Source organism: Sphaerodactylus townsendi, linkage group LG11 (assembly GCF_021028975.2).
Source record: "Sphaerodactylus townsendi isolate TG3544 linkage group LG11, MPM_Stown_v2.3, whole genome shotgun sequence".
NCBI classification, from domain to species: domain Eukaryota; kingdom Metazoa; phylum Chordata; class Lepidosauria; order Squamata; family Sphaerodactylidae; genus Sphaerodactylus; species Sphaerodactylus townsendi.
This window is the reverse complement of record NC_059435.1, coordinates 20747063-20762542: the sequence shown is the minus strand read 5'-3', so window position 1 is coordinate 20762542 and position 15480 is coordinate 20747063. Positions and strand designations below refer to the sequence as shown.

The 15480-nt window shown below is 44.9% G+C and overlaps 1 protein-coding gene across 1 annotated transcript in view; it reads left to right on the top strand.

Moving 5' to 3' along the window:
* The window catches only part of NME8 (NME/NM23 family member 8), a 34450-nt gene that overhangs the window by 16569 nt on the left and 2401 nt on the right, over positions 1 to 15480 (top strand). The window contains exons 7-11 of the mRNA XM_048510458.1: positions 2440 to 2584; positions 4923 to 5030; positions 9157 to 9308; positions 10870 to 11014; positions 11848 to 12085. Of these exons, the coding sequence (XP_048366415.1) occupies positions 2440 to 2584; positions 4923 to 5030; positions 9157 to 9308; positions 10870 to 11014; positions 11848 to 12085 (788 nt within the window). The remainder of the gene's footprint in view (positions 1 to 2439; positions 2585 to 4922; positions 5031 to 9156; positions 9309 to 10869; positions 11015 to 11847; positions 12086 to 15480) is intronic.

Below are 15480 nucleotides of genomic sequence, written 5' to 3'. Positions count from 1 at the left end.
CTGATCTCTACTACCGAGCACTGCTGAAGCAGGAGGGAAGATGACACCCTTTGTAACAGCAGATCTTTGATCTGCTGAAATTGTAGTAATGAGGGGGCGCACACTGCTAACATGAACGTGAGGCAGTGATGAAGGGAGTGGGGACTGTGCCCGGTGCATGAACTGCCGACACGCGCCCTCCCTGCCCCTGAGATGCCCCACCCCTGAAACACCACAAAATGCCCCCAAGACACCCCGCCCCCGAGATGCCCTGCCCCTGAGACCCCCTGGCCCCGCCTCCCCATGTGACTGCAATGGCGCCGCCTGGAACAAGCCACGCCAGATGTCCCCATTGCAGCTACGCGCCTGACATGGGGTTCTGAACATGGGTTGATGTGTCGTTTCCCAGTACTGACTTCCAGTGCCCACTCAGTAGTTGCATACCTACAAAATGCTGCAGACTTGATCCAGGGAAATCCACCCACCAATAAAGTTGCCCCCTTCTCCTCCTTTTTCAGTTATGCTCAGTGGTGATGGGGAATATTCCATGCACCCCACCCGACAAGCAGCTGCTGATTTCTGTGCCCTAGCCCTCACATATTATAGAGACCTGCCTAAAAGGATTCAGGAGCAGCAGTGGCGTAGGAGGTTAAGAGCTCATGTATCTAATCTGGAGGAACCGGGTTTGATTCCCTGCTCTGCCGCCTGAGCTGTGGAGGAATTCAGATTAGCCTGTACACTCCCACACACGCCAGCTGGGTGACCTTGGGCTAGTCACAGCTTCTTGGAGCTCTCTCAGCCCCACCCACCTCACAGGGTGTTTGTTGTGAGGGGGGAAGGGCAAGGAGATTGTAAGCCCCTTTGAGTCTCCTGCAGGAGAGAAAGGGGGGATATAAATCCAAACTCTTCTTCTTCTAATGCCTTTTGAACTTATTGTTCAAATAAATAAATATCCAATACACCAAAAAGTTTCACTGAAAGCATGGGATGGGCAGAGGTAGTTAGTAAGGTCTACCATCGGCATACATGATCATTCTGTTTACGCAACAGAATCTTTAAAAATTACCCAATGCAGTCTAGTTGCAGTCTTAAGCATTTTTAGTCCCACTGAACTTGTAGTTAGTCTGTGATGGTGGCAAATGGGTTATTTGATATTCTCCATGAAAAAAAATCTGCCATTTTGCATTCCTGTTCAACCCATACTGAAGGGGACTTCACCGGAACATATAGCCAGATTCTTTTTGAGTAAACAAAGCAAGTGACCCATTCAGTATAGTACCAAATTGCCATGTGTAAAAGATAACCGAATTGCATATGGTGGGTGAGTTATACACACCTTAGTAACCATCCATGTTTGGTTGTTGTAATATATTCTATATAGGGCTACACTTGAAGATGTCTCAGAAACTTCTTTGTTTAAGGTCTTTATGTGGGCTCGATGGAGTGATCATAATAAGTCAGTGTTATGCCATCTGTACTGGCTTCCAGTTTGTTTTCGGGATCAGGGTATCTGCAGGACTGCTTCCACCTGCATCAACCAGCCCAAGGCCTGAGGTTGGCCCATGTGTGCTGCCAGTGGGCAGGGGTGTGGCCTGGTCTGATCTAGCAGGGTCAAACAAGTGGCAAGCACAAGTATAGTCAGGCCACAGTCCAATAGATCAAAGCAGGCAGCAGGCAAGGCATAATCAGGTCACAGTCCAATGGCCATGGTACAGGAGAAACGATAAGCAGGATGGGAATCAACAAAGTACCAGGCACACAGTGGTGACAGATAACACACTTATTGCACCCAGGCAGAAGCAAGTTCAAGCAAGGCTTATATAGAGAGCCTTGTTAAAGGGGCTGGGATTCTGTGAGGAGTTAATACTCATCAGATGCAGAGACTTCTATTTTCCCATAACTTGCTGCGAGATAAGCACTCCTTTGCTTCTGCAGCAGCTGCCTCTGCTCCTGCCTCCTATGAACAGCTGGCTCATTACTGGGTTCCCTAGGAGGATCTGCAGGCTCCTCCACCTGCATGTCAAAGCAGGGATGGACTGGGAGTTGGCTCTGCTGCCTGGGCTTCCTCAGGAGCCACCTCCTCTGGCTGCACTGTAATGCCAGGTTTTGCTTCAGAGTCCTCTGTGTCCTGGTAAGCACCCAGGGGCTGACTCATGACACCATGTGCCCGAAGCCGTATGAGGACAACAGCAGTCCCCCTTTTATTCCAAGTAGTTGCTATGCAAAAGGCATATCTGCTCGAAGATGGCTTCAATTAAGGAGGGACAACAATGAAGTTGAGACAAGGAGCTTTAGGTGAGGGGAGCTAAATGAAGACGAAGTGGGAGTGAATCTGCAGGTGGATGGAGAATGTGCACTTTCTGGACGTATTTGCTGCCTTACAAATACGTGATATATTTGTAAGGTACCATGGGGTTAAATTGGGGCAAGCTATTAATCATTATAATCTTTGGTGTGTAGACTCTATTCTCAAGAGGATCGAGGACGATGGTTTTACGATAGCAATGCAAAAGGAAATCATTCTGTCCGAAGACCAAGCACGAGAGTTTTACAAGATGCACGAAAATGAAGATTTCTTCCCAACACTCCTACATGAAATGACCAGGTACACTAGTTAACAAGAGACATGTTTGAAATTTTAAAAAAACCTAAATTATTTTACACAGTTCCGTAACTCTGAAACTAGGGCTGCCAGCCCCAAGGTGGGCCTGTAGTCGCCCTGGAACTACTGTGGATCTCCAGCCTACAAAAATGAAAGTAAGAGCTCAAGGGGAAGGAGGAGATGAGAGAAGAGCCATTTTGGCTGGCAATGCTTCATTTCTCCCATGCTGTGTGAAAGAAAAAACCCAAAACAGTTCTGTTTAAAACATCTGCAAGACCTTTTAATTCCTCTATAGAGACCCCTATTGTCCCCTGATGATATCTGCAGAGTTCTTCTAAGAGTGGCTCATGAGTGATGTGATCTGGTCGATCTCGTCATAATAGGGACCCAGAAACTGATGGTAAGGTCACTAATCAACCAATAGGTTTTCAAGCTAATGTCAGGCAATCTGTGGCCATTTGCAGTTCCTTCTTCCCCTATCCTCAGAGGCATAGGGGGACAAAATGGCACCCAGACCCACTCCCCTGCACCTGCACAGGCCCCCCACAACCCCCACTTCCATGGCTTGCCAGAGGTGGTGGTGGGGCTCAGGGGCAGGTCTCTGCCCCTGAGCCCCACCCACTGCCTGCATGAATTATAATTTGCATATTTAGCAAAGGCTCATGGGTATGTTGTTGAAATGCTCACCATAACTGGAAAAGATAGTCCAAGGCAGGTTTGGAAGGACCCCTGAGGACTCTGTGCAGGTGCCCCCCCAATGCCCCCTCCGCCTCTGTACTTTAAAAAGCTGTTTTTCGGTTTCCCTGCACAGAGAGGGGATGCTACCCCCATCCAGAGGAGAGCATTCTCTTTAGCTGGAAGTGACTCACTCTCCTCTAAAGTTTTGGAGGAAGATACAGGAAAATTCCCTTTGAAAAAAGGCTATATGATTGTCAATTAAAAGAGATCGAAACTATGGAACATACATTTTTGAGGTGTCCTTTGCTTGACTGGCCTCGCAAACACATATTAGGCCCAATATTAAAAAGACTTGCTGGAAATAATAACAGACATATATTTAGACAGTTACTTCTGGGAACAGATGATCCTAATATTATATTGTCAGTTTTGTGTATACTTGTGTAAATTTTGAAGAACAATGAAATATAGGGTGAAGTGACTTTTTAAAAATAGACCTTGAGAAATACCATTATAAGTTTTTGTTACCTTGGTTGTTGTTGAAATATGGAAGAGTAATAATTTAATTGTATTTTATATTAGTTAAGAAGGTTTTAAGTTGGGGTTTTTTTTAAATCATATTTTAAATGTTTTGGCCTAAGGCTGTAAATAAATAAATAATATATACTACTTCATTGTTTTAACTGGAGATTAGAAGACCTGAGCCTGGGACCTAGTGTCTGCCAAGCGCTGACCTATTCCAAATCTACTGGTTCCCACTCAGTAGTTAATATATTCAGCATTTGACATTTAGAAGTTGTTTGGTGGAGAGATTGCATCAACAATCACTCTTTCAATTACTTTCTTGGAGCAATTTGATCCTGTAGTTCTGTCTAATGTAAGCTGACCATCCGTCCCGCTTTTGGCGGGACATTCATGCCTTGAAAGAACTTGTCCCGCGTCCCGCGGGTTTTCCCCAATGTCCCGGATTTTGGAAGGCTGCCGCACTGCCTTCTGGGACGCAAGGCAGTGCGGCCGACCTCAGCTGACGCGGGGCTTTTACCGCACTATCTTCTGGGGTGCTGCCGTTTCCCATACTGTCACAGGGTGGGAAGCGGTAGCGTAAACGGCTATGCTTCCTCTTGACATATCATCTATGTGACCATGGAGGCATCAACCTTCTGGGGCGCTGCTGTTTCCCATACTGTGACAGGGTGGGAAAGCGTAGCGTAAACGGACCATATCGATATGTGATGCGAGTGTGTTGTGGCTCGATGTGTGGTAATGCGAGTGTATTACTCCGTGTGTGTGAGAGAGAGTGTGTGTGGCTCCGTGTTATTATTGATGAGTGTTGTGCACTCCGTGTGTGTGTGATGCGAGTGTATTGTGGCTCTTGCGCGAGGTGTGTGTATTGTGTACTTACTTGTAGCGAGCGCGCGGGGCCATACATACATCCCGGTTCTTGAAGGTGACCATCTGGTCACCTTATCTAATGACTTGTTGCTTATTGATCTCCCATTCTTTGAAAACTGCCTTGAATAGTCCCAGGGTAAACAGTTTCCCCTGCCCTGCCTCCATCACCCTGGCCAGGAAACAAAGGCATTGGTTAATAATCTTATCACAGAGCAAAGAGATTTAAAGATTGTATTTTTTTAAAAAAAAATTCCATATTTTCACCGAACAGTGGGCCAACTCTTGCGCTTGGATTAGTGAAAGAAAATGCAGTCGAAGAATGGAGAAAATTACTAGGCCCAAAGGCTGTTGAGGAAGCAAAGGAACACTGTCCAAACAGGTAATTTTTGAAATTATTGCACCTTATTCATACATGTCATAGAGGTAAACAAGGACCTCTGTGTTTGTACCACAGTTTACAGAATTGATACCTTGTTGTATACTTCATGCATGTTAGCACATGCGTAAGATGATATGATTGCACCATCATGTGGATGGTATTGAACATTGCAGCACATTTCCAGAACTGGTATTTTTAAACAGATCTGTAGCAAACCATTATTAATTTGGCAGACTGTGAATAATCAAAAAGTATTGCATTGGAATTATATTAGATTTCCTTAAAATTATACTGTGTGAGGTTAAAAAATGATTTTTAACTGAATTAAGTTAGAAATATGTGTAACGAACACAAGTAATTCATACCGCCATTATAGATGCCATTATTATGTTATTACTGTCTTCTAGTGCTCTACAGTATAATCCTAATCATTGATTTCAATTGACTTAGAAGCATGTAACTCTGTTTAGAATTGCACAGTTGAAGCAATACAATCGTATTGTATTCTGTTACTATATTTTAAACTGACAATATTCTAGGAATTTGAACAAAACGAAAAAACGTGTACATTATTATTATTGTTGTGTTATTTATGTCTTGCCTACACCTTCAATAGGGCTAACAATGAAAAACAGTTCATAAAAACAATAAAAGCATAGAGCCAGATATTAAGTCACAGCGCAGGAAGGAGGGGTCATTGAGGGAATGCCGGATGAAACCAAAAAGTCTTTACCCGCTGGCGGGAAATATTGAAAGAAAGTGATAGACAAATATCTCTGAAGATGTGAATTCATTGTCCCATAAGCCTAACCGGAACAAAACTATGAAAGAGGGTGTGGAGGTATCCCCAGATCATGGGCAGAGGGGGACTTTTGGATGCATCGTGCCTCCACAACAATAAAACAAAAGAGATGCATTTCCGTAGTAGACCACACCACGGTCCATGCCTATTTGACTTGGCTGATGTCTGAGGTTTAAGGCAGGGTCTGAATGCAGAATGTGGGAAAGAGAGGGAAATGCTGGCAGAGCATGCATCCCTTGGTTACCAGCTCGATTTGGGAAAATCAATTCATCTCCCTCTGCTCTGCCTGCTGGATTGCCCTGCTGGCCTAGAACAATAATAACAGAAGTGTCACAACATGGCAGATGGCCAGGGGGGCTAGCAATGATCGGTGATACACATTTTCAGTACGATGCTGACACTGTGCAACTTTAGTGCGACTTTTTAGTGCAATGTTGACACGGTGCCAGGCCCTAGGTGAGCAGTTGAAAGGATCACTGCCATGTTCTTATCTTCATGTGAATCATCAATATCATGATATTTCTAGGATAGACATTTGTAACTGATAATGTAGTGGACTGCTGGTGACAAATTGACTGATGGTATATAATAGCTTCATTTAGACAAATTTAGTAAACATTGACAATTTGGTACTTTGGGGGTTTATGTGGAGATATTTGTGTACCACCCCCACCATTCGGGTATTAAGTTCTTATATCCAAACATTTAACACTGCCGGCTTCATGTTCTGAAGCTAAGGCTGAGTCTTGCCAATAAAGAGGCTTCTTGGCTACCCTGGGACCCAGCTTAATACAGCCAACCTCTTAACTTCAGTTAAGCATACCAGAACAGACCTTGGAATATCAAGCTTCTTCCCCGTAGCCTATCTCCTCTTAAACATACTTAATGAACGCATTGGCATCATTGTTAATATCAGTGAAAATCAACCAGGTTTTTTACTTAAACTTGGGCTGCTTCCACACGGCCGAAAAACAGCACCCCAGGGATGGAAGAAACACCATCCCTGGGGTGATGTTCACACAGGAGGCGCTGCTGCATCCCCACCCCCCAGCAGCACAAAGACACCGCTTTCAAACCTCGCTCAGGGGGCAAGGTTTTTGGAATACACCAGCTTCCACCTGTTGCTGAGCGAACGGCAGCGGGTGGAAGCCAGCGTATTCCGTGTGCTGCTCCCAATTGACTTACCTTGTCCTGGCTTCCATCGCTCTGAGGAAGCCAGGGGACACGCCTCCTGGCCTCCGTCACTGCAGCCGTCGCTCTGGCCATGGGGGCATGTCCCTTGTCCTCCTCAGAGCAATGGAAGCCAGGACAAGGTAAGAAGCCGTTTTGGGGGGGCTGCTCAGCTGTGCGGAGCCTGCTCCGCCAGCTGCGCAGCCCGTGGGGCCGCTCGTGCGGACCCCCACAAATCTGGCTGTGCGGAAACAGCCTTGGTTTCTAGCCATGGGAGCTTAACCGCAGCTAAAAAAAAAACCCCTGGATCCAATCAATCCTCACTGGAAATTGATTTGGAGAGTGTAAACATCCTAAGGTAGCCCAAGCATTGGCATTGCAGTACACGATCTATAGTATTGGACAATAGATATGTCTTGAGTCTTGGTGGCTGGAGGTTTCCTGGGATTCCAATTGATCTCCTGGCATTTTCTCTGAAGAAAATGACTGCTTTGGAAGGCGGACTCTGAAGCATTATATTGCAGTGAAGTCACTTGCTTGCACTCTGCCCTTCTCTGGCTCCACCCCCAAATCTCCACCCCCAAACTCTGCCCTTCTCTGGCTCCACCCCCAAATCTCCACCCCCAAACTCTGCCCTTCTCTGGCTCCATCCCCAAATCCCCAGGTATTTCCCAGACCGGGCAAGTGCCAATAAGAGGACAGTGGGGCAGTGGAGTAGTACAAGAAGATGGGTGTGTGTGCGTTGCACTGGGCGCGCACCTGGGGAGCACGAAAATTGCCCCCAACCCCACCCTTCTTCCCTCCTCACCAGACCTGGCCCCGCCCCACCAGCCTGGCCTGTTTTCAGCCGGCAGAAAGCAGTGGGAGGTGGAGGGGCTGCGGGTGGAGGGGGCCCCATGGGGAAAATATGAAGTGTGCCCTGGGCACACACCAGCCCAGCTATGTCTCTGCTGTGGGGAGAGTTCTTTCTTGGCAAAGGGGCTTTTCTTTGTCTGCAGAAAGCCTTGTTGTTCTAGAAGCAGCAGTGGCATAGTGGTTAAGAGCAGGTGCACTCTAATCTGGAGGAACTGGGTTTGATTCCCCGCTCTGCTGCCTGAGGTGTGGAGGCTTATCTGGGGAATTCAGATTAGCCTGTACACTCCAACACATGCAAGCTGGGTGACAGAACTAGATCAGGGTAGGGAACCTCTTGACTCTCCAGATGTTCAGGAACTACAGTTACATCAGCCCCTACCAGCATGGCCAATTGGCCATGCTGACAGAGGCTGATGGGAATTGTAGTTCCTGAACATCTGGAGAGCCGCAGGTTCCCTACCCCTGGGCTAGTCACTAGTCACTAGTCTTCTGAGCACTCTCAGCCCCACCTATCTCACAGGGTGTTTGTTGTGAGGGGGGAAGGGAAAGGAGTTTGTTAGCCCCTTTGAGTCTCCTTATAGGAGTGAAAGGTGGGATATAAATCCAACTCTTCTAGTACAGTCCAGTAGTGCGCGCTCTCTCTCTCTCTCTCATTCAGCTAGCAAGACAGCTAGGTTTATCTCTTCTCCTTCTATCCAGCTCTTCTCCTTCTGCCCTTAAATTAAGCTTTCTTTTCTTTCAATCAGTTCAGTGTTCTGACTGCTGCCTAGGCATTCTGATTTGATTGATTTGATTTATATCCCGCCCTATCCCCAAAGGGCTCAACACATAGACCTACTGGGCCAGTACTGTCCCAAAAAAGGTAGGCTTGGAATAGTCGGGGGGTGGAGGGGAACTATACTCTTGTCTCTTGGATCCTAAGATCCAGTTCGTTCCTTTCAGAGTTCACTCCCTCAGCCCAGTACCCATCAGATTATCAGATACACTAGCTGTTGCTGCATTTGAGGCAACTGCTGAGGAATCCAAAAATACTGCTAAATGTGCTTGGTAGAAGGATTTAAAAAATAAAAAAAATTGGGTTCTTTACATCACAAGCAAGATAAGCGCACAAAAAGCAAACAGTTCCAAACAAAGGTTGTTCCAAGCGGCAGCAGTTCCTCGCATCATAGATATCTGCGCAATCATGGTAACTTTTCTATTTAAAACCAAGCCACCCATTCAAGAGGATAATGTAGCTATTACTGGAATGCAGAAAGCGTTTGTGCCATATTTCTAATTTTTTTATTTTGTTGCCCACAGTTTGCGTGCCGAGTTTGCCATTGACACTGCGCCTATCAATCAGCTGCATGGCAGCTCTACTACCAATGACGCAGAAAAGGAATTAGAATTCTTCTTCCCAGTGGAGCACACTTTGGCTGTTATTAAGCCCTCAGCTCTCGCGGAACATAAAGGTAAGCCATGTGGAGGAAGAGGTGGATATACAGCCTCCGGTGGGTAGGATTGGACCACACAGATTAGTGACCGCTTTCTATCTGCACTCTAAACATTTGGGCCTTGATAAAAAGCCCAGTTGATGGTCTTACGGGATAACTGTGGTTAGAAAATATGGGAAGAAGACAGAAATTATAATGAAGCAAGAATGCTATTAGAAGATCGTGTTTCCGCCATTTCACAGAAGGTAGCTAAATTTTGTATACTGGTACACAACAAGCGTAGTTCCTTATTAAGACAAAGAGCTGTACTGTGCGACGAGGACTGTAATAATGCCTGAAGTTAATGTTATTTATCAATAGATTTTATAATGGATTTTACAATTTATATTATATTTCTGTATAGATGGAGTGCTATGTGTTCACGTGTACTCTGATTTTGAACTGTTGGCTGGCCAAAAGGCCGTAATAAATATCTAAAAAAATAATAATAATAAAGCAAGTGTGTTGGCAATTGCTGGGGAACATTTAGCTTGAGGCAGATGAGACCTAGAAAGGCCAGAAGACTTGGGGCCTGCTGCCTCTCCAAATGCCATCAGGAGATTTTTTTTAAAAAAACTGACAGCGTTATGAGAAGCATACCATCAGTTCTGGGAAAACTCCAGAAGTGATGTCACATCACTCTAAGAATGGCTGGAAACAATATGGTTTAAGCACAGAGTTTCTGACGATTCTAAGAGCGACGTGATGTCACTTCCAGTTTTCCCCAGAAGTGCCCTTCTTGTCCCCAAGCTCCTGTCAGCTGCCTCCTAGCCCTAAGAAGACTTGCAAACAATGCATCCAAAATGGGCGTTACTCCTGCTCTTTCTGCTGTTTTTGGAGATGATCAACAATGTTCTGGAGGAACCGGGTTTGATTCTCTGTTCTGCCACTTGAGCTGTGGAGGCTTATCTGGGGAATTCAGATTGGCCTGTGCACTCCCACACACGCCAGCTGGGTGACCTTGGGCTCGTCACAGTTCTTCTGAGCTCTCTCAGCCCCACCCACCTCACAGGGTGTTTGTTGTGAGGGGGGAAGGGCAAGGAGATTGTAAGTCCCTTTGAGTCTCCTGCAGGAGAGAAAGGGGGGATATAAATCCAAACTCTTCTTCTTCTTCTAAAATGATGGATCTGTTTGCAGTTTGAAACAAAATGCATTTCAGGCACCCATGCTGCTTAGTGTCCAGATAGTCAGAAGGATTTATCATTCATGACACTGGAAGGTCAACTGGTAGCCTTTACCAAGGCAGGCTCCAAGCGCACCTCTTCCTGTCTCTTCTCTGATAACTTCCTGAAACACAGAAACTGATTTGAACTGCTTTTACTCCAGTCCTCAGTGACGTCGCTTACAATTCCTACCTTCTAGGGAGTCTCCTGCTAGGCTGTATCTACACCATGCTAAGTTCTCATTCTTGTTCGAGAACAACATGACTGGGTATTGCATGTGAAGTGGGACTTCTGAGCTGCCCAGGCATGCACTGCCTCTTTTGGGGTTGCGACTTTTAGAACCAAGTATCCTTAGTTCTCAGTGCTTTCCCTTTCAGATGACATTCTAAATGAGGCGAAAGATGCCGGCTTCATCCTGTCTGAAATGCAAGAAACACACATTAGTCCTGAGATGGCAGCCCAGTTCTACAAATCTCAAGAAGGGCAGCCCTATTACCAGCAGCTTGTGGATTACATGTCCCAGTAAGTGCCTGATTTTCAGAGTGGGATATGCAGGGAATTTAACAGGTCTGACTTCAAACTGACCCCAAAGGTTCTGATGTTAGAACTTTTCGAATTAGTAGAACGCATTGTAAATAATTTAGGCAGAGGCATATCAGGGGGAAATGGGCGCCCGGAGACAACTCCTTCTCTGGGCACCCCACGAGCCCCGCCCCACCCCACCTGCGTACCCCCCACCCCCGCACTCAGGGGTGGGGCTTTGGGGCTTTCAAAAACTGGCCTGCATGGAGGTGGGAGATGGGGCTTGGTGGCATGTGCCTGGGGACATGGGTGATCGCATGTCCCTATAGGCCATATACCTATGAATTTAGGAGCCAATCTAGCCTGAAACTGAGAAAACCTAATCTGTGCCCAGAAGTCTTCAGACATAGTAAATCTGTTTAAATGTATAATTAGGAATTTCCATTTCATTGTGCATGACATCTTCAAAGTTCTTTTCAGACATGTCAATGTGTACTGGGAATTGTAGTCCATGAACATCTAGTTTGGTATATTATGGTCTGGTTATAATTGGGACACGTCATTATCAAAGGCAACATACTCAAACCCTGTTTGTCTTGCTCAAATGTTGTTAGGTAACCTCAAGATGGCATGCAATCATTCCCCCACTTACAGGATGGGGCGGGGGGTGGGGGGGGGAAGGGTACCCAGATGATACAACACAAGGCTGGTACTAGCATAACTGGGGTGGGGGTTGACACATCCAGTAGCTCCATTTATGTTGGTGTGACGGTGTTATAGTTATGCTCACACTTAACATTTGCGTGGCATCTTCATATGACTTGAACTTCCAGTGGCCCGTCAATGGTGATGATTCTAACCAAGGAAAATGCCGTGGAGGAATGGCGAAAATTAATGGGGCCAACAGATCCAGAAAAAGCCAAACAGACTGCTCCCGAGTCGTTACGTGCTCGATTTGCTAAAGATATCTTGAGCAATGCTGTCCATGGATCATCAACTGCAGACCACGCGTTACAAAGCATTGACTTCTTCTTTGGAGATATTGATCTAGAGAGCCTCAAACACAAATATGTATATCTGAAATAGAATTTTCGAGATAGCTTGTTTTCGGCCACATGTGCCAGACAAAGAAAATAAAGTCAAATGTGCCTCTGTCTGGGAGATTTTGTTATTAATTGAAAAATGACAAGCTACTCATTGCAAATTAAGGATGGTGGTGGGAGCTTTTCCCCTTGACTGCTAAGAAATCATCTGTAATATCGCATAACATCACCAAATGTTATGAAACAAATAGTTGGCAGGATGTACTGTCGAAGGCTTTCACGGCCGGATTCAACTGGTTGTTGAGGGTTTTCTGAGCTGTGTGGCCGTGGTCTGGTAACAGACTTCTCTCTGTGATACACTTCTGAAGATGCCAGTATAACACGCTTCTCTCTGTGACACACCTCTGAAGATGCCAGTCACAGATGCAGGCGAAATGTTAGGAACAAGACCTACCAGACCACGGCCACACAGCCCGGAAAACCTACAACAACCAGTTGGCAGAATGTTCATGCTCACAGTGGATTGGATTCAGACATCTTTCCCACTCAGTCTTGCCCTGTTCATTCCACACACCCCATCTCACATGGCTTTTGTATATCCAGGTCCCATGGATTTCACTGTAGCTATTTTTGGGTGGCCACAGAGGACCCCTCGTTCCTTTTTTCCCAGCAGAAAAGATGGCTGGATCCAACCACATAATTCTTTTACTGTTATCATTATTGCAAAGTAATGAGTGTATAATATGCATCAGCACATTTTTATTCAAGAAAAAAGGAAACCAAAGAACAAAAAAGCCGGCACTGGATAACTACTCCAAACCAATAGCCACCAAGTAGAATGTTCAATTACATTCCCTCCACTTTCTAGTTCAATGTATCTAACATTGGGATTCCAGTAGCTAATAAATATAAATCATGTGTCCTAAAATTGGAGGATCTAGTAAGACAAGCCAAAGGAACTATCTATTATAGTCTGTCTCAGAAAAAGATGTTACTGGACCTTATTTGTTGTAGAATGCTCTGCCTGGGTCCTAGCGCCTACCTAGCCCTGCTCCCCCCATTCATTTGAATGTTTGAAAATTAAAATAAAGTGAACTATCGAAGTACTATGTTCAATAATGCACAAAATAATGGTTTTGTTAAAGGCAGCATGTAAAAATGAATAATTCTCATATTCATTCAGGACTCTATTCTAATGTGAAAGCGTATAATTTTACTAACTGCTGCACCTCAACTGACCTTACTGACATCTTTATCTGGCTCAGAGTCTAGATCTGCATATATTTTATAATATTAGCAGCTGCCCCAGGATCAGCTTTTATCGGGATTTTCCAGCCATAAAGGTTCTTCATTCATATCCTGTAAATCTAAAGATTTCTCCAGTTCATTTGTTCAGCCTTTTAATTGCATGCAGTTCAGTGCTCAACACTGATGACTTCAAGGTGCTCCTGCAGCTGTAACTCTGCTTAGGGCTGCACTTTAAGTTAGGAAATGCAAGAATGAAAGTCTTCATGGCCTTCTGTGCTGCTAATAGTTTCACTTTGGGCTGTTTTCCATTCCAGGAGAATTTAGTTAGCACTTTGCCCCAGTTACCGATTTCTTGAAAGTCCTGCATAAGGGGATGAAACAATATTGAAAACAAACAAACAAAAATCAGGCATAACAGACATATTAATATTTTAATTGTTCCAGATGGTTTTAAATGATTGCATCTTCTCAGATTTTCCTTGAATGTAGAACTTTGCCAAAGAAGCTAAATAGGATCAATGGTCAATACTACATACATGGTTAATGTTGCTAACTAATGCATATGATAAACTATTCACATTCTCTTAACCAGTTGATGTCATGACCTCAGCCAATGTAGCTTGAGCCCTGCTATGCTGTTTGTAAGAGTTTCTTCTCACACTTTCAGTCTGAGAAAGTCATCAAGTCACGAATGTTATCTGTGTTTGGAATGTGTATGTATGTCTCTTTCTCTCCTTACTCTCCCCCCCCCCCCTTTATGTACACGGTCCTTCCAATTCCTGGCTGCTGGCTCACTTGAGGTGGGAGGAGAGGGTATATCAGAATAATATATCAGCAGAGGGTATATCAGAATTATATATAAGTATTTTATTGATGAAGTAATGTATATAATTTTTAAAACGCTGGTCTATGACCGTAATAATCAATTTTTTTAAAAGTGGGAGGAGGAGAACATAAGAACATAAGAACAAGCCAGCTGGATCAGACCAGAGTCCATCTAGTCCAGCACTCTGCTACTCGCAGTGGCCCACCAGGTGCCTTTGGGAGCTCACATGCAGGATGTGAAAGCAATGGCCTTCTGCGGCTGTTGCTCCCGAGCACCTGGACTGATAAGGCATTTGCAATCTCAGATCAAAGAGGATCAAGATTGGGGGGAAAAAAGAAGAGGAAGAGGAGGGGAAAAGGGGAACCACTGGGAGTATATAATTGGTGTCTTGTGGAAAACTGACTAGTTCAGACAATTTTAAAAGTTACGTACCTAAGCTTGCTATCAATAAGACAAGGATTCTATTACCAAAGTATTGGTTCCTGTTATTCGAGCAAGACTGGGAATGTGACAGTCGATACTTACGCTATTAGGACAATTTATTTTCATCATTTTGCATTTGATGCACATGATGGTAGAAATTATTAATGACGTATTATTAATTAATATTGGTTACAGTACTTGGGAAAGATCAAGGGTTGGCCCTGGTTAGTACTTGGATGAGAGACCTCACTGAGGAATTTCAGGGCTGCAGGGCCAAGGAAGGCAATGGAAAGCCACTTCTGTCCCTCTCTTGCTTTGAAAACCCCGTGAGGTGTTGCCAATCCATAAGTCGACTGTGATGATTAAAGATTTTAAAAAATCAATATTGTAAAAACTTACATGGTGGTATAGTTTTAATATGGAAAATACTATGAACCTCTTAAGTCCTGCTGTTACAGGGTTTCACTCCCTAACATCTAGGATACCTCATGCATGGGTGTAATATTCCCTTACTGCTGTTTTCCCAACCCCTCTCTCTTCATTAGTTGATATTTGTGAGTCACTAACCACATACAGACACTATTTGTGAGACACTAACCACACTAACCATTAACCACATACATTCACTAGGCAAAGAGAGGCCTAGTGTGGCAGAGATAAAGAGCTGCAAACAACCACTGTGTGGGGGCCTATGCGGAAAATGGCAGTCCCAAGAGTCACCCCTGGCCCCAGAGGGCAGCCTGTGAGGAGCCTGATCCTTCCCTTCCATCAATTGGGAGTGGGGGTGACATTTTCCTCTTTCTCTTCCTCATGTTACAGGGGCAAGAAGGGTGTTCAGCAGCTGCTTCACTTCATATATGTTGCTGCGGTGTGTGGGGGGGGGAGCAAAAATGAAGGCTTCTCACTCAGTGGGGGGGCAATGGTTT